This window comes from Esox lucius, chromosome 2 (assembly GCF_011004845.1).
Source record: "Esox lucius isolate fEsoLuc1 chromosome 2, fEsoLuc1.pri, whole genome shotgun sequence".
Taxonomy (NCBI): Eukaryota; Metazoa; Chordata; class Actinopteri; order Esociformes; family Esocidae; genus Esox; species Esox lucius.
In genome coordinates this window covers 28,677,843-28,700,628 of record NC_047570.1, presented here as the reverse complement: position 1 = coordinate 28,700,628, position 22,786 = coordinate 28,677,843, and the positions used below count along the sequence as shown (strand labels likewise).

Genomic DNA, 22,786 nt, shown 5'->3' with positions numbered 1-22,786 from the left:
TAATCACAATGCATGGAGTGCCTGGACAAAGCACTTAGCTGTGATATATACAATGGGTACACGCTGTGTCCAGGCACTCCGTAATGCAATATGCCTAAGAACATTTCTTAGCAGTTGTTTATTAGCCAAATAACACACTGCTCTTTGACATATATGCTTAAATATACCACAAATATCAACCAATCAGCATTCAGGATTCTGACCATTCAACTTATTTCTAATATATCACACAATATAAAATCAAAATTATATTTATTTTGTACAGAAAACCACATTCTTCAGCACATCATATTCAGGAATAGCACTATAATGGAATATTGTTCAACATCAATCCATTCATGTTTTCCAGTAAGAAGGACCAATTACAATCAGCCTTATTAGTGTCTGCTTCAAAATCAACACTGAATATAAACATGTAGCTTGTAGTCATTCTTCTTGGTTGAAATTGTCCAAAATCTGTAAGTGTTCCTAAAATGTCTTTGACCACAAGCAGGATTCTCACTGGCACAAATAAGAGAGACTCCAGGACTCATGCATGGTTGTCCAACATAGACTCCAGAACTCTGGCACTATTTGTGATTGCCGTGGTCACCACAACAAATTTATAACCTATAAAGACCAGGGAGAGAACATATTATGAATGGGATATATTAATACTTTTTTTTACCTAAAGCAAACATGCTGTAGTTTGATGAAGTTTGATGAAAAAAAGCCAGGGATGCTAAATTAAAAAACATGTCAACAGGCAGCATCTGTCTCATCTCCATATAGAGCCTTCTCTACCTTTCTCCTTGCCCAGGAAACGCAGGGCCGAGATCTCTGAGTAGGTGCAGCCACCCAGGAACATGACCAGGATGATACGCTGGGCATCGCTCCTCCCCCTTGGGTCTGATCCGTTACTACCTGCTGATGGCGGCAGAGAATTGTTCGGCGTGGTCACCTTTACTCTATGGACTGTCCAATTTGGTGATTTTTTTAAACCATGCTAACCATGTCAATGTCAGGGCCACGTCTCACCTGTGACAGCAAACTCATGCCCGTTGATCATACGGGTGACCTCCTCCAGCCCTGTCCAGCCGTCACGCTCCAGTACCTGTATATATACGGAACAGTACGTGTGTGTGTGGAATTGCATGAATATACCTTTATTCATAACTTTCTGCCCTCCTCTATTTGCCCTAATTGCACATTTAGTATTGCCATTTGCACATCTACACATTCCACTTGTAATATATTAATACTTTTAAATACTTGCACTTCTGATTAGATGCTAACTGCATTTCGTTGTAATGTACTTGTACTGTTCAATGACAATAAAGCTGAATCTAATCTAATTCCGCATTGATCTTTGACAATGCTTTCCATCATCACTAATTCTAACACACCTCTGCCATAGTTGCAAGGCAGAAAACCGGAAACCTACGGGCCTATGCTAAAGAACATCTGTAGGCAACATTCTCGTTGGCATTTACCTACCTGTTCAATAAGTTTACAGCTCAAAGGAATGTAGGCCCCGCTGAAGATATAGGCCATGTCCCGAGGGACACGGAGGTCATATTCTTCATCCGACTTTGGCACCTTAACATTGTATTGATACAGTTAGGGCATCGGGTTTCAACCCAATACTGTTTCTTTATGGAGTAGTTTAACAAGGCAGATTACAGGTGCTTTTGCCCTCCTAGTCTCTGATTAACGAGCATTTTAGTCTACGATCAAGAAATCCTCCCCTTAATGTATAATGAAGGCATGTTTTAGAAGGTTGTGAGTTAAAATCCTGCTTACTAGATTGAGCCTCCTGCTCAAGGCACGGAAATTGCTCTTCTTGGCCAGGGAGGAGAATGCGTCAGTGAGCTTTCCTAAAATAAAGCATGTTGAAAGGTTCAAGTGCTGATATTTTGCTGAGCATACTGCCGTTGTCAAAACTGGAAGGTACAGTATGCCTTTGGAGCATATTTTATAGTCTAATGAAATCAAAACTAAAATCAATAACATCATTGTAAAAATCCACATAGAATTCTGCAACTTCTGCTACAGAGGAACCAATTTGAACACCGCATCCAATATTGCTGGTAAAGTAGGAAAAGAAACAAGAAGGAAAACATAGTTATATATTAATGGTATTGGGCCCTTATCTAACCTGCCGTTTTGTCATTGACCAGTTTCCCCACTCTGCTCTCCATGACGGTTAGTGTCTCTCCAGGCTGCTGCTCTACCAGCAGCCCTAGTTGTTTCAGGTTGGAGAATGTCAGGAGGTGGTCCACACCATAACTCTGGCAGATAAAATAAGACAGATAACTGTAAAACATATGTCAGTTTTGACCCAAGGCACCCAACCAGTGTTAGTTAAAACACATCAACTATTTCAGTATATACCCCATGATACCACTACCAACCTGTAGATACTGAGCTTTCAATGACCGATAATCTTTGGGAAGGAGGCCTAAGGGAAAAAAGAAACAGCTAAATTAAAAGAACAAACAAAATTAAATTACAAGATCCAACATAATTCTTTGTTTAGCTAAAAAACATCTTTGAAAACCCACCATTTTCCGTGAGAGACAGTAGACAAAGGAGCCTCATACTCTCCACCATAGAAGCCTACAGAAAGTGAATTGTATCAAAATAACAGCATTATTCAAGCACAGAACTGTCAGACAAGGCTTCCTTGTGTGTGGTCACTTGCATCAAGGTTCGCAATTTAATGTGGTTGAAGAGAACATTTATGTGACATGTTGACTCCTTCATACAACCTGCAATCAAGATGCTACTAGAACAATGGCACCATGGTTACTGGCATGCATATAACAATCACTGTGTAAAACCAGAAAACAGTATCACCTGTCTATTGATGTGCTCCTCTATGAAGGAAATGCATTCACGAATTTCAAAACCCTCCAGTAAGGCTGTCAGGTGCAGAAATAAGTATGAGCTTCTATGCAATGTAAGAAATAGGATTAATATGGGAGAAAAAACATTATACCTCATAGTACAGTATAGCCTATGTAATCTTACAGTGCTCTGTCTTCAACATCTCTTGGAAATCCTGTTTTGTTTTCTTCTTCATCATTGACTCACTGGCACCAATGTCTAAATAGAAACAATTATTTTTACGAGGCGATGGTTGTTATCCATTATGATATTTCTCATTCATCAAGTGAGAACACAAATATTTACCTCAACATAATCTAATTTGGGAATGTTGAGACAACTCACGCAGACTGAGGAGCCGGTGTTCCTTCTTCAACCCTTTCAGCTCCTCTGACACAAACGTCTTCATCTGTTTTATGTCCATCCCACTACGCTTCTGCAAAGACAAAAGAGACACAGGTCACCTCTAAACATTAACTCAGTTTAATTAACTCACATTCATTTAATTCAAACTTAATTGTGGTTGACTTATCCAACTTGTACTTGTAGCCAAAACATACATGGGGGGGGGGGCAAATCAAACTCCCATACAAACTGTTTAAAGAATGTCATAGAGTATAATGTCATACTCCAATCAGTGATGTAGGTAATGATGATTGGGTTAAATGGCGATCTACTAGCATGTTGAAGACCGCAATATGCCCACACCATTCGGATGTTGGTGTATGCCCAGAACAATCCAACACAATTAAGCTGCTTTTAAACGTCCTTGTGCAGTCATAGTATTTATATTTCCAAATAATGTCAGTCTCAACCAACGTTTCCCTGTTCAGCTCGCAGTACCTTACAGAAAAGTTACACAAACATATGGAACAGAGAAGTGTACATATGAAACACTTACATCATAAGCAGTCTGGAGATTTCGAGCCTTTTGACTTAGGAAGCCAAACACTTGAGAGAAATGCTCGTTCCTGATCTCGTTGAAAACCTGAGAAACAAATGACACTTTCAAGTAAGACTGATGTCTTTAGACATGTGACATGAAATCAATGAATCAGTGTTATTCTTCTAAAAAGCCAACCTTGTCTTGAGAGTTTAGCATCACTTTCATACTCTTGTCCGACGAGGTGACATCCGGACCAAATTCCACACATCCTTTAAAAAAAATGTAATAAACGATGGGTCATAATGTTTATTTCTTTCATTTTCAGAAATGACCTGGGAGCAATTAGGGGTCAACTGCCTTGCTCAGCAACAGAACAACATCAGGGGTTGAGGATTCAATCTTTCAGTCACTGGTTAACCACTGCTACCCCGTCAGCCCTGGTCATTTACTGAGTAAAAAGATTTGGAACGTTGACCTATGACTATTCTCAGTGGAGTCACAGCTCTAGGCAAAATACATGTACAATATAGCTAAGGCCTGTTAAAGAAAACAATAGCCACTTTCGTTACTGCGACAGGCTACGGTGTAGGCTATGTAGCTCTTCGGCTGGATGGGGGACACTATGTAAGATCCAACGTTTGACAGTGCGCCGACAAAGTGTCCTCTCTGCATTCCAGTGACCTCGTTAAAATCTACCTTCCCATCTATTGTGAGCGTACACGAGTTCACCAGGCTGTCATATGCAGTGAGGAGGTCTTCGCCCGAGCATTCCCATTCCACTGACCTCTTTATGGGGTCAATTTCCAGGAGCAGAGGTTTCAAGCTTGTTCTATGAATTCTATTCATGTGAAGTCGAAAAAATTTGGACATAATATTGAAAAGATAAAGACCATGTTAAACTTTTGCTTACCACATTTAATCCTAAAGATATCATCCACAAGTCCTTCATAGACAACTTGGGAGCACAGAGGTGTCACGAGGTCTACATCTGCAAAGAATGAGAGGAGGCCTTAGAATGAACTTAACAGTTAACTGACCACTACACCTTATTGTCCACTCATACTCATACTTCAGTCCATGACAACTCATGATACGAGCATTATCCAAATAACATATTTTAAATGTCCAAAAACGAAAGCCACAAATCCAACAAAAGGCACAACTAGAGTGATACAACGAATAAAACAGGTGGTAAAACTGAATTGTTCAATTCAAGGATAATCTACCTCTGTCAATGAGAAACACATTTCCAATATCTGCTTGACGAACTCTCTGTTCACCCTCTTTCACTTGCTCTCTCCAAGATTCATAAGCCATCTGAACCAGACAAGAGACATGACACGCTCTTAACAAACACTGTATTGATCTAACCTTAATCGGTACTGATGCTGCTGTCTTGATGGGTTTGCATTCAACAACAATACAGGCCAATCGAAACAAAAGAGACAAAACACTATAGGCGTCTGCTTTAACCCCAGCTGTACTTAACTTGATTAAGGTTATAAAATCTAATAATAAAATCTAGCAGGTGGGAGGTCTACAGGAACAGAGAGTCCTGGTCTAGAACCAGAAACCCAGATTATATTCCATTATGTAAAGAAGCTGAATGTTGACATGCTATACTGTGGAACTGTATATTCAATGTGTTGGTGTTTTGTGCACGTTTCACCTTGGAGCATCGTCCAATCCCGTACACCTTAGAGAAAGGCCCGTAGAGGGAGTGGAGCAGATGCAACGCACTTCCTGCTGTTCTCACCCAGCGCTGGTCCCCCTCCTGCGGAAACACAGGTCATGAATGTTAGCTTTAGGGTTAGACCCCTGGCGGTTATGTTTTCCTCGTCATTTCAATCTTGTTTCAGAGCGTTCTTAATCCATTCGGTTACCATGTTATAGTATGTTATACAGTTCCTCAACATATCAATTGCCATTGAAACTACAGCTACCATCAGCACTGTACTTAATTAGTTTATCATTACCAGGAAGTTGTCTCTAAAGAATTCTGGAAGCTCTAAGCTGATGATGTCATCGTCAAGTGGCAAGAGGTAGAATGACCACTCGTCAGTGGTCACATCTTTATACGAGAGTGGAGAAAAAAAAGTGTTGGTTAACATTATAACACCAGAGCCTTTTTGAAATACTGAAATATGAATACGCAATTTGAAAGCCACCTACCACCAATGATTCCCTGCTCCTCCAAAAGGGTCTCACATGCATAAAACTGGAGAGGGAGACAAGGAAAGGAAGAGAAGAATAAGAAATAGAGTAGAATTTTGAACTGGGTCTACAGAAAGTAAATAACATAAATAATAACCCACCTTCTGAGGGCAAAATATGACCTTATATCTTCTGAATTTTCCAACTGCCTTGTCTGCATTGACCACATCTGGAAATAGACAGGAAACCAAATTTATTTTTTGAGTATAGCAGCAATGTAGTTAATTGTCTAACCAATCGTAGGCATCTGTCCGCACAAAATCTCAGGAGGGGAACACCAACTTCATCTTTCACTACACTGGTGTCACCACAATTACACTTTAATGGAATACAACATAAATTATATAAAGGTATATCATATAAGGGTGCTATGATTTTACTTACCACATATCCACTTGACAGTTTGTATTCTTGGACGGATCAGGAAGCAAAGCCTGTAGGAGAAGACACGCTGTAATTGCAGTTTTATTGTTTTTCCTAGAAAAGAAAACTGAATCAGATGTATAAGACCAAAAACTGGATCGGCTGCTTACTGATCTGAGGTGCTGACTATGGATTTGTGTTCCACTTTGTAAAGCTTGTCCACTTCATGTTCCTACAATGACAAAGTGGCACAGATGTTAGTTAAAGTTTCAAGGTTTATTTGTCAAATGTACCGAACAACACAGCATCATCCTGCACAATGAAATTCTTGTGACATGGCATCATACAACTACATAGTGAGTGTTAAGAATAATATATAAGCAAAAGTATAGCCAGACAAAAACAAATATAATAAAATAAAGCAACAATTTACTGTACACTAACACTGTACACTAGCAGCAGTTTAAAAAGAAAGAGTACTGTAAACAAGCAGCAATTAGTAGAAGTATTGAACATTATAGATACATGAGTATAATAAGCTTATGAATGGTGGCATAGGACACTACAACTACATAGCAGTAATATTCCTAACAATGTAAACAAGCAGCGATTTTTTAAAGAGTAGGATGGGGAGTATGACATTAAATCTGAAGTACTGAGTATTATAGATACATATGAGTGTAATATGCTTATTAATGGTAGATGCTAAATAATATTCTAATGCCCAATACAAGTACCTGAAGGGACATCAGAGCATCCGGTAATAGTTGATTGAACCTCATTGAAAACTGACCTGGGGAGCTGATATAAAACAGGACTGACATAACATGGTATACAAAGAACAATGAGACCAACCTTTAGTGTTGTGACATTAGCAATGCGGTCCAGGGGGCTCATTAAATCTGCCTCAATGAACAGGTCCTTCTTCCCCGGCAGCTGGAATGAGGACAGGAAAAATACATAATAATGATGATAAATACCAGTTAACCAAATCAATCCCCAGAGGAAGAATTTAGAAAAACTAACAGAAGAGAAATATATTATAAAAACACAAATGTACAGTTCTCCATAAACAGATTAAGTGTAAAGAATCAAAATTTTGGTCCAGAGCTATGGTTAATCAATACGAAACACAGACAAAAAAGGGCCAAGATTTGTGGTATTCAGAAAGTGAATGCGTAGATTGGTTCTATGGACAAAGGACTGTTGACAAATATTTTCCAGCATGGGATGCCACATGTATGTTAAAATAGTACATTTCAGTATAATTGATTGGCTGATGATCCGGTTGAAGTTGTGATCCCATGACAAAACCAAGACAATGGGAAGTCTCACCCAGTTGACTACATAAAATGTTGGATGCCTTCAATCGTGATGTCCATGCTTTCTCTCAGTTCTCTAACCATCTCTATGAGCGAAAAGCCTAGTTTAAAAAAAAACACTTTGTCAGATTGGGATAGTTATGAAATGTTGGTGTTAACCAGGTTTCCTTTAATCTCTCTGATAAAAGAACATCAAACAAGGGGACCTTGCTGTGTTTCTGTCTGCAACTGCGCTATCTGAATGGGGCTTTCCACTTCCACTGCCCTGGTTCTCCCTGTTTATGTGTGCAACTGCAAATGCAGCTGAGCATCACATTACTTTTTTGGGATTGTCCAGACAGAATAGCGATGTCTTTTGCATGTAAGCATTGTAGCTGTGCTCTGAGCAATGCATATGAACCGGATCAAGCTAGTAAATACCAGCCATAGCAGTTCAATTTCAATTTAGTAGAATGCACTTTACCTGTTCCAGTAGGTAGATAAGCTGGTCTCTGGCCAGCCTCTTGAGTAGAGAGAAGTCTGGGAGCTCAGGGGCATCTCTCCTGACACTGTGAGCCATAAGGTCAAAGGTGGAACAGAGCAGCACACCTGCCCAACCAATCACCTTCCTGAAAAATACAATACAGCTGTGTTGCTGAGTGTTGGAGGGTTAGCTTTATCATGACGACGAAATGTCTGCATATAAATACTGCACGTGAAAATTGACATCCTCAACCTTTATATATTCAGTAAGAGAAACGTGTATAACATGACAGTATCAGGAGAGAAACGTGTATAACATGACAGTATCAGGAGAGAAACGTGTAGCTGCTTTACCATTACGTTTCAGTAAACAAAATTCTGCAACAAATACAGATACATGCAATTTACAAAGTGTAAATATATTTGGGGGAGAAATACCGAAATGCATATAAAATTTTAACTATGTTATCATAAGAATAACAAGCTATACGCAAGAACACACCCACATAGGTAGCTTGCTAGCATTTGGTTACAGCTGGTTTACCATATTGCTACTAACAGCGGGTTTACCTTAAAGCTTATAGTTGTCAGAACATTAATAACTGTATGTGGCAACTATGGACGATAACAGTAATTAAAACGAATATACCAGACATAGACACAATTCAAAGAAATGAAATGTTCTAGCTATCAATACTATCTACACCGATCTAGATAGATAGGTACACTACCTTGGGTTGCTTCCGGATATGCGGATGGGACTTCGCAAATATTTGTTTCACTACGGACACGAAAACCGAGGGCACCATGTGACGTGATGGAATCCAGCTGGAGTTGAAGAGAACAGAATCTGACAACAATTAAGGGTGTGAAGGCTAGGTATTTATCTGGCCTAATTGCAGCAAACTGTCATAACCCAAAGTTCTTATTTAGAACTATTGACCGTGTTGTTAATCCAGCACCAGTCAGGGCCATGGCCTCAACTGCTGCAGACTGAAAAGTTATTTTTTAATCAGGAAATTGCTACTATTAGGTCTATGATAAACCTCTGCCCCGTATTGAAGTTCCTTACCCCTGTCTGAACCCATTTAACTATTTTACTCCCATTGTTGTAGAAGACCTTTTAGATATCACATCTCATTTAAAACCCTCCTTTTGCCCTTTAGACATTATACAACCTAGACTGCTTCAATAAATTATTGGAATAGAAGGCCCTGAACTACTTTCCATTATAAACTTAAATTTAAAAAAAACTAATCTTGACACCTCTGTTTTTAATAACTAAAGGGCAATTTCCATCTGGCCTTCTTATCCAATATCTTAGAAAAGATTCTAGCAAAGCAACTTTTACACGTGGTGGAACGCAATTTAATTTTTTAGAAATTCCAGTCAGGCTTCCTTCAGAAATACAGTACTGAAACTGTGAAGAGTGTTCAGTCTTGTTCTTACTGGATCTTAGTGTAGCTTTCGGCACTATAGACCACAACATTTTAATTGACAGACTTAGAAATTGAGTTGGGGTCTCAGGGATTGCACTAGGATGGTTCAAGTCATATCTGTCCATTAACAATTGTATGTCTTCCTCTGTGCCTGTCATATATGTGCTGTTCTGCAGGATTCCATCCTGGGGCCTATCCTTTTTTCTCTGTATATGCTTCCATTAGGTAGTATAATTCGTCAACGTGAAATTTATTTTCATTGTTATGCAGATGATATACAGTTGTAATTGTCGGTTAAGCTAAATGACTTGAGCAAGTTTTGTGGTCTGTATAATTGCCAGGAAAACTTTACAAACTGGATGTCCAATAATTTTCTTCAGTTAAACACTGATGAAACCAAAGTTTTAATTATTGGCCCCCCATCTATTTCAGATGGAGTTCAGTTGGCTCTAGGACAGCTTTTTGTAAATTTACTGGTTTGGTTTAGTCATGTAATACCATAGGGCCAATTATGTAGGCTAAAGGCTACATAGGTGTGTATACAGTTGGTCTGGTTGAAGCGTTTCCATGAACTGAAGCTCTGCTAATGAAACATGCTGTTAAGCCATATAACTGCAGCAACAGAAAATGAATTATGTAGGTACATAACAATGTACATGTTGCAGCAAAGGCATTTGAGCTAGCACATCTTTACATTAAAGACCATAAATCATGACTTTGCCATCTATTTTCTTGTGCCCTGTATCAAATTCAAAGTTAAAATAAAATGATGTGGTGTGTACAGAAATTGAGAGAGAATGTCTAACACCATATATAGTAACAAGGTCAGGGTGTAGTCTACATCGCTTGTGGTACAATAAAAAAAATATATATCATTAATGTGAAATCCTATCAGGATCATAACACATGCAGTCTTTTTCACGTCTGACCCCAATCCCACCATTTAAGTGGCGAGTGTCACGATATGGAAAAAAAAGTGTTTGTGTTTATTGAAACCACCAGCAATTTCGTCATCAGCACGTGACACTGGAGGGCACTTCGATTAAGTGTGCGGTGCCGAAGGGCTAGTTTGGGAATCTCAGCTGTATACTGAGAAACGTTAACTGCTTTGTATGGTGTGTAATTACTTCTACAGCATGAGTTCAGAATCGGTAATCCTGTTGGACACTGTCAATTTCGCCGCTGAAAAGCACCGCAATCAACGACGCAAAGACGCTGAACAAACACCATATATCAACCACCCAATCGGTACAGGGCGCCGTGACAACAATTCAACCGAAGCTAGATTCTTCCTCAGCAATAACTTGACTCATACTTCACTGCATTAATATCTGAAATTAATATTTGCATTTTACAATGTTACAGGAGTGGCAAGGATCCTTAGCCATGAAGGTGGAATCACAGACATTGAAGTTTTGCAAGTTAGTGAATTTAAGATGAATTAAAAACTACATTCAAAACACGAGCTCCAAACAATTTAGACCGTAAGGACCCAAGATCATTTAGTACGCTAATTGTACAATTTTCACTTATATTTCCAACTGTTTTAGGCTGCTTTACTACATGACACAGTGGAGGACACTGATACCAGCATAGGAGAGTTGGAGGCTGTCTTTGGGCAAACGGTTGCACGGATCGTGCAGGAAGTGACTGACAACAAAACGTTGTCCAAGCTGGAAAGGAAACGTCAGCAGGTGGAGCATGCGCCTCACTGCAGCCATCAGGCCAAATTGGTCAAACTGGCTGACAAACTGTACAACCTGAGGGACCTCAACAGATGCACGCCCACAGGTGATCGTCCTATTTGTCTTTGTCAGTATGCCTTGATGTCCCATTCCCGTTTTCTCTGATCCTTAATATTTCTACTTTACGAGTAAGGCTAGACACAGATCAAGGCTAGTCCAAGACAATACGTTTAAGGAATTAGGCACGAGGGTGTACTTATAGCCAAAATAAACAAAACAGTGCAAAATACAGCAAACAGCTGAGATACCATATTGCTATTATAGTCATATTACCACTTAAATTACACTAGTGAAAATGTCAAAAACCGATTTATAGTACCTAATATTTCTTGTTGTGATTGCCAGGTTGGACCACAGAGCGTGTCCAAGAGTACTTTGTGTGGGCTGCCCAGGTGGTAAGAGGACTGAGGGGGACCAATCCAGCACTGGAGGGGAAACTCGAGGAGCTCTTCAAACAGAGGGGGGTTGAGCTTTGACCCCTGTCTGCATTTCACAGTGATACAAAAGAGCAATATACTCTACTCTCCCTTGGGAAAGCCCTGTGTACTTCCATGTATATTTGTGGTGGATACATTTTTTTATTTTTAGTACACTTCTTTGCAGAAATGTCAAATGATAATGTAATCTTGAGTTTTCTGGCTGTAATAAATAAACCAGTGCTATGCCTTTGTGATAAAAATGATTGATTGCCGAACTTGTAACTACATTTATTCATACACTGACAAAATATACTTTTATTTATTAATATACGGTGTTAATGTGTCATCTGTTTAGCTACACATTACAGTATATGGCTGTTTAGGGTTGCAATCGCAGCATTCGTTTGTTTCAGTATAACTATTTGCACTATTTTGTATGGACCAATACTTAATCCGAATATACCCAATATCAACATATATTTTTATATTTAAACTGTTTCACGTTTCGAGTCGTAATACGAATATTGTTTTATTAGTGGAAGCAACATAGGAACCTTTGTAACCATTCATTTTCCGAACGGAGCGAATCTATTTCCGGATCCGTCTATTGATTGTTAGTGGGCGAGAAGAGGAACTACTTGTTTATTGTTGCTAGACGTTTATTTAATTATACTTAGTATATTGATATTGTTTATCGGGCAGTCATGTCTGGACGGGACGCCCTCAACATGAAGCAACCGCCAATCCAGTCAACGGCTGGTGCTGTGCCGATTCGAAATGAGAAAGGTTAGTTTTCATCTACTGAACGTTTGCTAAGCTAACGAGTTATCCTAAAGATACCGTACGCTAGCTAGCACATTTCATATGGTTATGTAGCTTTCTAGGGCAGAGTTTCCAAACCTCAGAGGTTGTCCTCGGAGACCACCATAAATATCATATAATTCCTTGTTTTTCTAAAATCGCACGCGTTGACCCCCGTCCCAATTCAGGGACATGTTTACAACGTGCAACGTCTGCTGGCCTCAAGGAGTGTGTCTGATATTATTGATCACGTTAGGTTATTGTGTGCCAGCTGGATACATGGGTGTTGTGATGACATCCCAATTCATGTTTCAATACACGACTAAACAAAATTTTACCAGAGTAAAATTTGTACAATTTACAAACAATTGTGCTCCCGTACATTCCTTCCTAGGTGAGATTTCGATGGAAAAGGTGAAGGTGAAGCGCTATGTGTCAGGTAAACGTCCTGACTATGCTCCCATGGATTCCTCTGATGAGGAGGAGGAGGACTTCCAGTTTATCAAGAAAGGAAAGGATGCTGAGCCGGAGATCGAGATGGAGGAAGAGGAGGTGTCAGACCCTCGTCTCAAGCGTCTGCTTAACCGTGTCTCTGAGGATGTGGAGGAAAGGTAAAGACTAAAGATCATTCTCATTGGTCCATCGTGTTAACCAGTTGCTTCGTGTCTAGATTATTTATACTCATAAACAACACCCATATATATCCAGCACAATATGGGAGTTGAAAAAAATTGTCCCAGATGGCATCTTTAATTAGTTATTATTATTTGGGGTTTTGATCTCTAAACCACAGATGTCAATCTACACGCTTTTGCGTGTAGATCTGCGTTAATATTAGCATTGTTTCAACTACGCTATTGTTTTAATGCCCGCCTAGACCCGCACACGCCTACCTCACACAGACACACCCAAACAAACTCAAAACTATCACGGACAGCACCGCAATCCACAGTAAAATATTTGGCTGCGATTCGGTGGCATCCCAGCCCCCAGTGACCACTCGGACCACAACGCCACAGCCAGCACCATTACTGTTTTCCAGATTGTAGAATAATAATGAAGACATCAAAACTATGAAATAACACATATGGAACCATTTAGTAACCAAAAGTGTTGAAACAAATCAAAATACATTTACATTTAGGATTACTTGAAGTAGACACCCTTTGCATTGATGACAGCTTTGCCCACTCTTGGCATTCTCATTTTACTATTAGTCACATTATTGATATGAGAACATTCTCTTTGTGTAGGTATTGCCATTAATAAATGAGTGAATTGTGAGATCACCCAGGATTTGGCGATGGCAACTTTACCATGAATAGTTAAATGCAGTCCTTTTCAAGGCTTCAGTACCCTGTCTACTTTGCCATTTTACCTATCAAAATTACTAGAGATGAGATCTGTTAAACATGTTGCTACTTGTCATCAGCCAATTTGACAGGAAGACCACATGGATGTTTAAAGCTTGTACCTTTTCATGATCCAATATGTAATATAGTGCACTTGGTTTTAGTCCAGTGAGATTGGAAAAGTTATCGAGATCCTAAATGAGGCCCCACAGGGATTACACTGTATAACTTAAGTCATCTGCATACATGGAGACATTTGTATTTAGACCCTGGATTTCTTAACCTGATTCTATTATTTGGTAAGATATTAATAGCTAGCAATTCAGTGGCTATACTGAATAAATATGGGGACAATGGACCTTTTGATAGTTTAAAACTGGCTGAAACTTTGTCCATTAGTTATAATTTTACATGTGGGGTTACTATACAACACCTTCACCCAGGCCAAACTATTTGCCCTACTCAATGTTGAGCACTGATAATTGTGAATGTTTGTCTCACTGTCTCAGGTTGGCAAGACACAGACAGATCGCTGAGCCCGAGGTTGTCGTGGAGAGCAGTGAAGACTCCGACGAGGGTACCTGGCACCCGGAGCGTGAGGAGAGCAGTGAGGAAGAGGAGGAGGAGGAGGAAGAAGAGGTGGATGATGAGGTAAGTGGCATGAGGATTTTCTTGTGAAGGAAAAATTTCACATTCACGAATTCCCTTGTTCCAAAACTTTCATTGTATGTATCTGCAACCCCAGGACATTACATTGCCCCGCTTTTCTCTGTTGTGAGAAGAAAAAAAGAATAACATGTCCTTGCTCTGGTCTGACACTCTCAGTACTCATTGGCTACTGGCAGTCATTCTTATGCCCGTCATAATAGTTGGAGTGCTGATCGAAGATCATCTCCCCTGATTGTACAAAATGATCTTAGATCAGCACTTGCAGTCTGAGGTGTGTTTGATAGGGATTGATGTAAAAAATAAAATAAAAAAAAGAGCTCAGTCTAAAATCCATGGACCTGTTGCATGGGGGTAGGAAATCGAGAGGCGGCGAGCGATGATGCGCCAGAGAGCACAGGAGAGGAAGAATGAGGACATGCCTGAGATCATGGAGGTGGAGGAAGAGGGGAAGTCGGGTGCTGAAGAGGAGTCGTCAGAGTCAGAATACGAGGAGTACACAGACAGTGAAGACGAGGCCGAGCCGAGGCTAAAGCCGGTCTTCATCCGCAAGTAAGGACCCCTGCCAATGAAGGAAACTGTACATAACAGCAGAGTGGACACACGACTGAACACAGTTTTGATCACAACGTTAATACTGCCCACGTCAGTCCCAGAATAAAGCGGAAATTGATTGTAGTGTTTGTGTACCAAGAGCGAGAAGAGTACATCTTGGTGTGTGTATCTTTCAGGAAGGACAGAGTGACCGTGGCAGAACGCGAGGCGGAGGAGCTCAAACAGCGGGAGCTTGAGGCGGAGGCCAAGAAGCAGGTGGAGGAGCGCCGCCGCTACACCCTGAAGATTGTGGAGGAGGAGGCCAAGAAGGAGTTTGAGGAGAACCGCCGTACGCTGGCAGCGCTTGACTCCCTGGACACAGATGGGGAGAATGAGGAAGAGGAGTACGAAGCATGGAAGGTCCGTGAGCTCAAGCGCATCAAGAGGGACCGAGAGGCCCGTGAAGCGTGAGTACAGTCAAACATAAACCTTGATGGTGTTCATTAGGCAAAAGATGTAAGAAAATACAAACGCTTTTTTTTATTTTGCCTTTGTTGGCCCTATTGAAAAACCCCTGTGGTTATATTTAATTATGCAACAGAGTTGTAAACATTAAAAGCAGTGGATAAGCAAATACTACACAGAAGAACAGGAACAAGAAATCTAAATGTATTTTCAATTATTAAAACCATATTTCTGTTGTTTAAAAACGTTTTGTTGCTGCACAACATCAGCAATACCAACATCTTCCTATTAGAAAATGTGATTCTCTGATTGATTTGAGCAGTTAGTATTTAAACCAGGGGGAAAATATATTGAGACAGGCATTTGCCGTCAATGTAATTTACTTGACTTGTTCATTGTTTTTTTATTCTTCAGAATGGAGAAAGAGAAGTCTGAAATTGAAAGGTTCCACAGCCTCACCGAGGAGGAGCGCAGGGCTGAGCTACGTAACAACGGCAAACAGATCACAAACAAGGCCTCAAAGGGAAAATACAAGTTCCTCCAGAAGTACTACCACAGAGGAGCCTTTTTCATGGTGAGTTGGCTGTTGACACTGGGAATGTAATATAGTGCACTCATATAGGAAACAAACCAACCTCATATATGTTCCTGATGTGCCATTGTCATAACTGTTAAGTTACCATATAAATATAGCAGAACTAAATTTGTTTACAGCTACGTTTTAGAAATGTTTTTGTATAAGCAGTGATCATTTCTGTGGAAAATGTTGGCATGTCATTCCTGCTTTCCTGACATCCTCCATTAAAATGACATGTACTGATGTACTCTGATTTTCTATGTTGTCCTGATCTCATAGTATGTATTTCCACTTGTTACATGTTCATTTGTCCAAATTGCTTGTCTGTAATGTTGTCTTATTGATAAATGTCACCCTCTGTTTCCAGGATGAAGAGGAAAATGTGTTCAAGAGAGACTTCAGTGCCCCTACTCTGGAGGACCACTTCAACAAAACCATCCTCCCCAAAGTCATGCAGGTCAGCTGGATTGTGTTAGAAGTGCTGTTGTCTAATATTATGTACATCGATGTATACACACAAGTCCTACTGTTGTTTTTTTTTTTTTTCAAGTCCTACTTGTTTTTCCTAACGTAGCCTGTGTCTTGGCAAGTGCTGCATTTTCTTAATACATAGTGGATATAGATTCGGATTCTGGAGCTGATATTTAAGATGGGTTCCCATGCGTGGACGGATATTCCCCAAGATTATTCTGATTTTATGAAACTGATTACTTCACCTGCAGTTGGGGAAGGTGTTTTTTGGGGAGACCACTGGGCTAGTTTCAAACCCATGCTGCTGTAGTACATGTTACTATTGGGCTTAGATTGCTTTACCACGCTAGGCCACTAGATGGGAGTATTAACAACTTGTTTCCTTCCAGGTCAAGAACTTTGGTCGCTCCGGGCGGACTAAGTACACCCACCTGGTGGACCAGGACACCACATCGTTTGACTCTGCCTGGGCCCAGGAAAGCGCTCAGAACAGCAAGTTCTTCAAGCAGAAGGCTGCAGGAGTGAGAGATGTGTTTGACCGGCCCACAGTGCAGAAGAGGAAGACCTAAACCCTAGGTTCAACCAAAGACTGTTTTCAGAGAGCTTGGTGTGTTCAGTAAAGTGAGATGTTCCGAATGTTGTAGGTAAATGTACTGCATGGACACTTCACTCAGGACAACAATCTATTATGGCCATTTGTACCTGCAATACCCTGGGGCTCAGAGGTTTAGGGTCATGTCATGATGTTGTGGTGCTGGTTGCATCCACACATCATCTAAATGGGCACATTCAGGCATATTTTAATGTAATTTTGTAAATTTTCAAAGCAGTGCAGCGTCTTGTTTTCCCCCCTCTAATGTCAACTTTATGCTGTTTATCCAACCCTGATTTGGTTTTACCCTCTTTGATTTGACAGATCTTTCTAACTTGGAGGTGAAGCATAGTGATTAAAATGCATTTGTCTATACATTAGTTTTTATTGCAATCTCTAAGTATGGAGGGAAAAGTTGGTTTCATTCAATGTATATTTATTTTTATGCAAAACCAGGTGCTTGCAAAAGTAAACAAGACTAGAATTTAAGTATTGTTGAAGAATATACATGAAATAGTTCTTGTACTACTGTTGACAATGTATGACTCAGGCCAGGGAATGAAGTCAATGTAAATGATCAGGGTAGGAAGCAGTCCAGTGTGTCCAATGTTGCTGCTAAGTACAGCTCTGGGGTCAGTTTCTCCCCATCAGTTTGACAGGTCAATCAGAGCCTCCACCACGTTGCCCATGTGTTCTCTCAGACTGCGTTCAGCCACGCCTCTAGAAATCTCCATCTCGCCCATCTGTGGATGTACACAGGTTATTAAGAGTGTGTTTTTCTATTGCGGGGAGAGACGAGGCCTTGTTCCTAATAACACCCGATCAAATACAGATCAGTAAAGTTCCAGAAGGCTCATTTGGTTACATGCATAACGGATGCAGAAGACTTTAAGGGGTGTGGTACACGGCGAGCTGTGTGTAAGCACAACGCATCGCAGAGTGCCTGAATTGAGCACCAAGCTGTGGTATATTGGTAATATAGGGACAACCTCAGAGATGCCTTTATGCTTAAACTTGTCACCAAAGCAATCCGCTGTCATAAATGTCATACACATGGTATGTATTTAAGCATTAAAGGCAAGATGGGGTGTGGAATATGGCCAATAAACTACAACTATGAGTAGCTCAAAAGGCACGATGCCTCGCATTGCAATATATCACAAATCCGAGACTCAAAATGGTTACTGACGATTAGAGCATAAAAAAGGATCTTAACCTTGTTATACAGTCTCTTATGAATCCTGAATGCAGATTAGCTTATAGCTGCAATAACAACAGCAATCATCATTCAAATCGCCTAGTTATGTAGGCAATAAGGCCAGAGGGGGTGGGGTTTATGGCCAATATACCCTGGCTAGGAGCTGTTTGAAGGTACAACACATCCAAGTTTTTTAGCCAATCAGCATTCAGAATTCAAATTGCCTGGTTTATAAGAGGGGCAATCAGCATTCAGAATGTCAAGCAGTGGGACCTTTAGATGAAGATTGCGACATGTAGACAAGAAAAATATCTAGGGCACACTTACAATGAGTTCTACGTCCTCTTTCTTTATAGTGACTTTAGCCAGCTCCTTTTCTCTGAAAAGATAACCAAAGACAGGCACTCATGAATCAGCAGGCTATTTGATAGCTTTTGGTTGCTAACATAAGGAAAATTAGGAAAACAACTCACCTCTCCTGTTTAGCTTTTTGTTCTCTTGATCTTCTGTCTCCAATCACTGACATAGCCTGAAGTGGGACAGACATGCTCATCAAACAGTCAAGTCATGACTGGCACCAGATAAGTGACTTTCAAACAGGTGGAAAGAAAGACCAATATGATGCTTAATGGTCGTTGAAAAGACTGTAAATGAAGGCATCACAATTCATGGCTAACAGATCCTGTCCTGGACAATACCGTTACGATAGAGCAGGGCTGCTCAAAACTGCAGATCTGAACGCATTCTGGCTTACAAAAACTAGGTAGCAGTACGGTTTACCTCAGTCAGACCGTTTTTTTTTTTTTGCCATGAAATGAATGTAAGAGTTTGTAAATGTATTACAGGAACGCGTAAACGGTAACAATTTAATCACAACGTTATTTTTGGTAAATTGTTTTCTGTAGACAAGTAAAATGTTCACTGTTTAGGCTTATTATTAGCTTAGCTAATCAGCATAACTTGCTATCATGCGACTAACCCTAGCTAGCCTCGCCAAATCAAGCTAATATGCATCAATCGTCGCTCCGCGTGTTTGGTCCAGCCTTACTGTTTCAAGATCTGAGCTTGAGATTTCCTTCTCCTCCGCATAATCGGTGACCCTCTCCAAATCAGCAGCACCGCTATCATGTTTCCGAGGCTTTTCTGCCGGTTTTCCAGTGCAGTTCTCCTCAGCTTCCAGGTCCAAATCCACATCTCCCTCTGCCGCCATGGTTGCTCGTGTAGATCCGGAACAAACGGATAGTAGGTATCCGCTGAAGTAACTATCGGAAGACGAATTATGAAACACCGACGTTACACCGTTTCCGGTGCAAACCAGAGTAAGCAGATAGCAAAGTCATTTAAAAAAAAATATTACTAAACACCTGAAAGTGACACGTTTATATTTTTGTCAGATACAATTGTATTTCGAAGGATTGATTATGATTTAGTGATGGCTAACACATGCGCAGTTCGGCCCGGATTGACCGTTCGGGTCTCTGCCATTCAATGTTGTCAGATGGTTAAGTTTCCGGCCCAATTGGGTATTTTTATGACAGTGACACTCTTGGTATACTTGTGGTCAGTATGAAATTGTGGAGTGGATGTGAGTCAAAGAGCAAAGTGTGTGTGCATATGTTCCATTTTACGGCAAAAACTGACATTTTATAATTGACATTAATAATCTTTCATTTAAAGTTTCAAGTTTATTCGTCAAATGCACCGAATAACACAGCATCCTCTTACAAAATGAAATTCATGGCAAATGACATCTACATAGTAAGAATTAAGAAAAATATATAGAGCAAAAATATAGCAAAAAAATAAATAAAGCAGTAATATACACTCACCTAAAGGATTATTAGGAACACCATACTAATACTGGGCCATTTCAGTACAGTGAACTCATTGTCATGTTCAAGAAACCAATTTGAAATGATTCGAGCTTTGTGACATGGTGCATTATCCTGCTGGAAGTAGCCATCAGAGGATGGGTACATGGTGGTCATAAAGGGATGGAGATGGTCAGAAACAATGCTCAGGTAGGCCGTGGCATTTAAACGATGCCCAATTGGCACTAAGGGGCCTAAAGTGTGCCAAGAAAACATCCCCCACACCATTACACCACCACCACCAGCCTGCACAGTGGTAACAAGGCATGATGGATCCATGTTCTCATTCTGTTTATGCCAAATTCTGACTCTACCATCTGAATGTCTAAACAGAAATCGAGACTCATCAGAGCAGGCAACATTCTTCCAGTCTTCAACTGTCCAATTTTGGTGAGCTTGTGCAAATTGTAGCCTCTTTTTCCTATTTGTAGTGGAGATGAGTGGTACCCGGTGGGGTCTTCTGCTGTTGTAGCCCATCCGCCTCAAGGTTGTGCGTGTTGTGGCTTCACAAATGCTTTGCTGCATACCTCGGTTGTAACGAGTGGTTATTTCAGTCAAAGTTGCTCTTGTATCAGCTTGAATCAGTCGGCCTATTCTCCTCTGACCTCTAGCATCAACAAGGCATTTTTGCCCACAGGACTGCCGCATACTGGATGTTTTTCCCTTTTCACACCATTCTTTGTAAACCATAGAAATGGTTCCCAGTAACTGAGCAGATTGTGAAATACTCAGACCGGCCCGTCTGGCACCTACAACCATGCCACGCTCAAAATTGCTTAAATCACCTTTCTTTCCCATTCTGACATTCAGTTTGGAGTTCAGGAGATTGTCTTGACCAGGACCACACCCCTAAATGCATTGAAGCAACTGCCATGTGATTGGTTGATTAGATAATTGCATTAATGAGAAATTGAGCCGGTGTTCCTAATAATCCTTTAGGTGAGTGTACATAAAACTGTAAAATTAGCAGCAGTTCTAATGAACATTGAATGCAACTGAAAAGACATCTGTAATATTCATGTGAGGGAAAAATCTGTGTGTCTGGAAGTGCGTGCCCCAATGCTCTGGTAGCTTCTACAAGATGGCAGCAGTGTGAAAAGACCTTAGCCTGGTTGGCTGTGGCCTTTGATAATGTACCGTGCTTTCCTCAGGCATCGTGTATGGTAGATGCATTGCGTAGAGGGAAGATGGCAGCCGATGATGCGCTCCGCAGACTTCACCACGCTCTGGAGGGCCTTGCAGTCCGCAGGTGTCGGACCAGGCAGTAATGCAGCCTGAGAGGATGCTCTCAATGGTGCACCTGTAGACGTTGGTGAGAGTTCTTTTAGACATTTCTTGAGTCTCCTCAGGAAGTATAGTCATTTTTGGGCAGTTTTTACTACCGAGTTTGCTTGGCTGGACAGAGTACGCAGCCCTTGGGGGGCTCTGAATGCTTAGTGTCAATGCAGAGGAGATGATTTATTGGGGCGGTATGCAAATTGAATAAATCGAATAAATGCCTGTTAAATGTCTGTTAAAGGCTTGTTAAATGTCTGTTAAATGCCTGTTAAATGTCTGTTAAAGGCCTATAATGTAAGATTGTTGGCACCAGATCTGAGATCCTTCCTTCTGCGCTGGTTGCCCTCCCTTTTAAAAGGAAGAGGGTGTCATTTTTTTTCTTCAGTTGATTGGGAGTTGGGGGGGGGGGGGGTTCTTTTGGATGATTATCCTACTGAATATTTATGGTCCAAACATTGATAATCCCCGTCTTAAAAAAAAGAAGGTCCTGGCCTTTTGATCTCCGGCTAATCTGTTTGTTGGTGGGGATCTTAATTGTGTGCTGGAGCAGTACTAGGGGAGATCCTACACCTGCAGTACCCTTACTTCTGACTCGGGGAGAACAATACGACTAATAAAAAAGTTACAAGGGAAACAATTACACACTGTGCACTCAAACAAAAGAAAAAAAAAACACAAGGGAACACAAAGAACAAAAGACAAGTAAATCCTTTCTTTATACCGCAAAAAAAAAATATATGCTAATGTGTTCTTTCTCTATAAATATTTTTTAAACTGATATTCAAATGAAGAGGTTTTTTCTTTTAAATTAGCCAACATTATTTTTTATTTACTTTTTAAATGAATTGGAACACATTGACAAAAACCCTACCATGATCCTTTCCATGAATTTTGCTATTCGGAGGTGCACCAATGCAGGTCAATCAAGGGGATCATATTAGCTACAACAAAAATTCTGTTCACACACTGGATAAATTATCTGCGGATTGGCAGTGATACATTCAAAGAAGCTCCGGATGTGTGTGTGGAAGTTTGACTGCATGAGGTTGGATTAAAGGGTACTCCACAGCCAGTCCTATTTTTGTCTTTCTTAAGAGGTTTACAGTAGTCTACTTTAGTACTTGTAGACCCAACAATCAACCTCCTATTCTACCCCCCCCCCCCCCCCCACACACACACACACACATATGCACACACATCGTTTTCCCGCCTCCAGTACACTACTAAATCCACCCAATTTATTTTAATCAGCTTAAGAGTACA

At 40.5% G+C, this 22,786-nt stretch overlaps 4 protein-coding genes across 6 annotated transcripts; 2 read left to right on the top strand and 2 right to left on the bottom strand.

Annotated features, from left to right (window-relative positions):
* Window positions 1-235: 235 nt before the first annotated feature.
* On the bottom strand, window positions 236-8,946 carry vps33b (VPS33B late endosome and lysosome associated). Of its 3 annotated transcripts, none has more exons than XM_010877487.5 (24): window positions 8,847-8,946; window positions 8,117-8,261; window positions 7,187-7,267; window positions 6,502-6,563; window positions 6,353-6,402; window positions 6,070-6,137; window positions 5,927-5,972; window positions 5,731-5,825; window positions 5,424-5,528; window positions 4,981-5,071; window positions 4,665-4,742; window positions 3,950-4,023; window positions 3,770-3,856; window positions 3,214-3,304; window positions 3,013-3,087; window positions 2,839-2,903; window positions 2,544-2,598; window positions 2,394-2,440; window positions 2,138-2,270; window positions 1,783-1,856; window positions 1,477-1,578; window positions 1,018-1,093; window positions 784-906; window positions 236-609 (listed from the first exon to the last, which is right to left on the bottom strand). In XM_010877487.5, the coding sequence occupies exons 2-24, from the start codon at window positions 8,210-8,212 to the stop codon at window positions 530-532; spliced, it is 1,854 nt and encodes a 617-aa protein (XP_010875789.3). In that variant the 5' UTR covers window positions 8,213-8,261; window positions 8,847-8,946; the 3' UTR covers window positions 236-529. The 3 variants fall into 3 exon arrangements, with proteins under 3 accessions (XP_010875789.3, XP_010875778.3, XP_010875797.3); XM_010877476.5 differs by lacking the exon at window positions 8,847-8,946 and adding an exon at window positions 8,686-8,840; XM_010877495.5 differs by lacking the exon at window positions 8,847-8,946 and adding an exon at window positions 8,686-8,840 and having other exon boundaries at window positions 784-903.
* A 1,606-nt stretch (window positions 8,947-10,552) lies between these two features.
* Window positions 10,553-11,981, top strand: hddc3 (HD domain containing 3). The gene is made up of 4 exons (XM_010877506.3): window positions 10,553-10,802; window positions 10,920-10,975; window positions 11,105-11,345; window positions 11,645-11,981. Exons 1-4 carry the CDS (start codon window positions 10,667-10,669, stop codon window positions 11,773-11,775), a joined length of 564 nt encoding a protein of 187 aa, XP_010875808.2. The 5' UTR covers window positions 10,553-10,666; the 3' UTR covers window positions 11,776-11,981.
* Window positions 11,982-12,318: 337 nt separating this feature from the next.
* On the top strand, window positions 12,319-17,551 carry mfap1 (microfibril associated protein 1). Its single transcript, XM_010877518.5, has 8 exons — window positions 12,319-12,504; window positions 12,914-13,130; window positions 14,381-14,522; window positions 14,896-15,089; window positions 15,269-15,538; window positions 15,951-16,110; window positions 16,481-16,570; window positions 16,974-17,551. The coding sequence occupies exons 1-8, from the start codon at window positions 12,423-12,425 to the stop codon at window positions 17,151-17,153; spliced, it is 1,335 nt and encodes a 444-aa protein (XP_010875820.1). The 5' UTR covers window positions 12,319-12,422; the 3' UTR covers window positions 17,154-17,551.
* Window positions 17,552-17,599: 48 nt separating this feature from the next.
* On the bottom strand, window positions 17,600-19,613 carry hypk (huntingtin interacting protein K). The gene is given in 4 exon segments (NM_001303842.1): window positions 17,600-17,919; window positions 18,702-18,753; window positions 18,848-18,903; window positions 19,423-19,613. Coding segments are annotated over 4 exon segments (366 nt in total). The 5' UTR covers window positions 19,585-19,613; the 3' UTR covers window positions 17,600-17,823.
* Window positions 19,614-22,786: the final 3,173 nt, after the last annotated feature.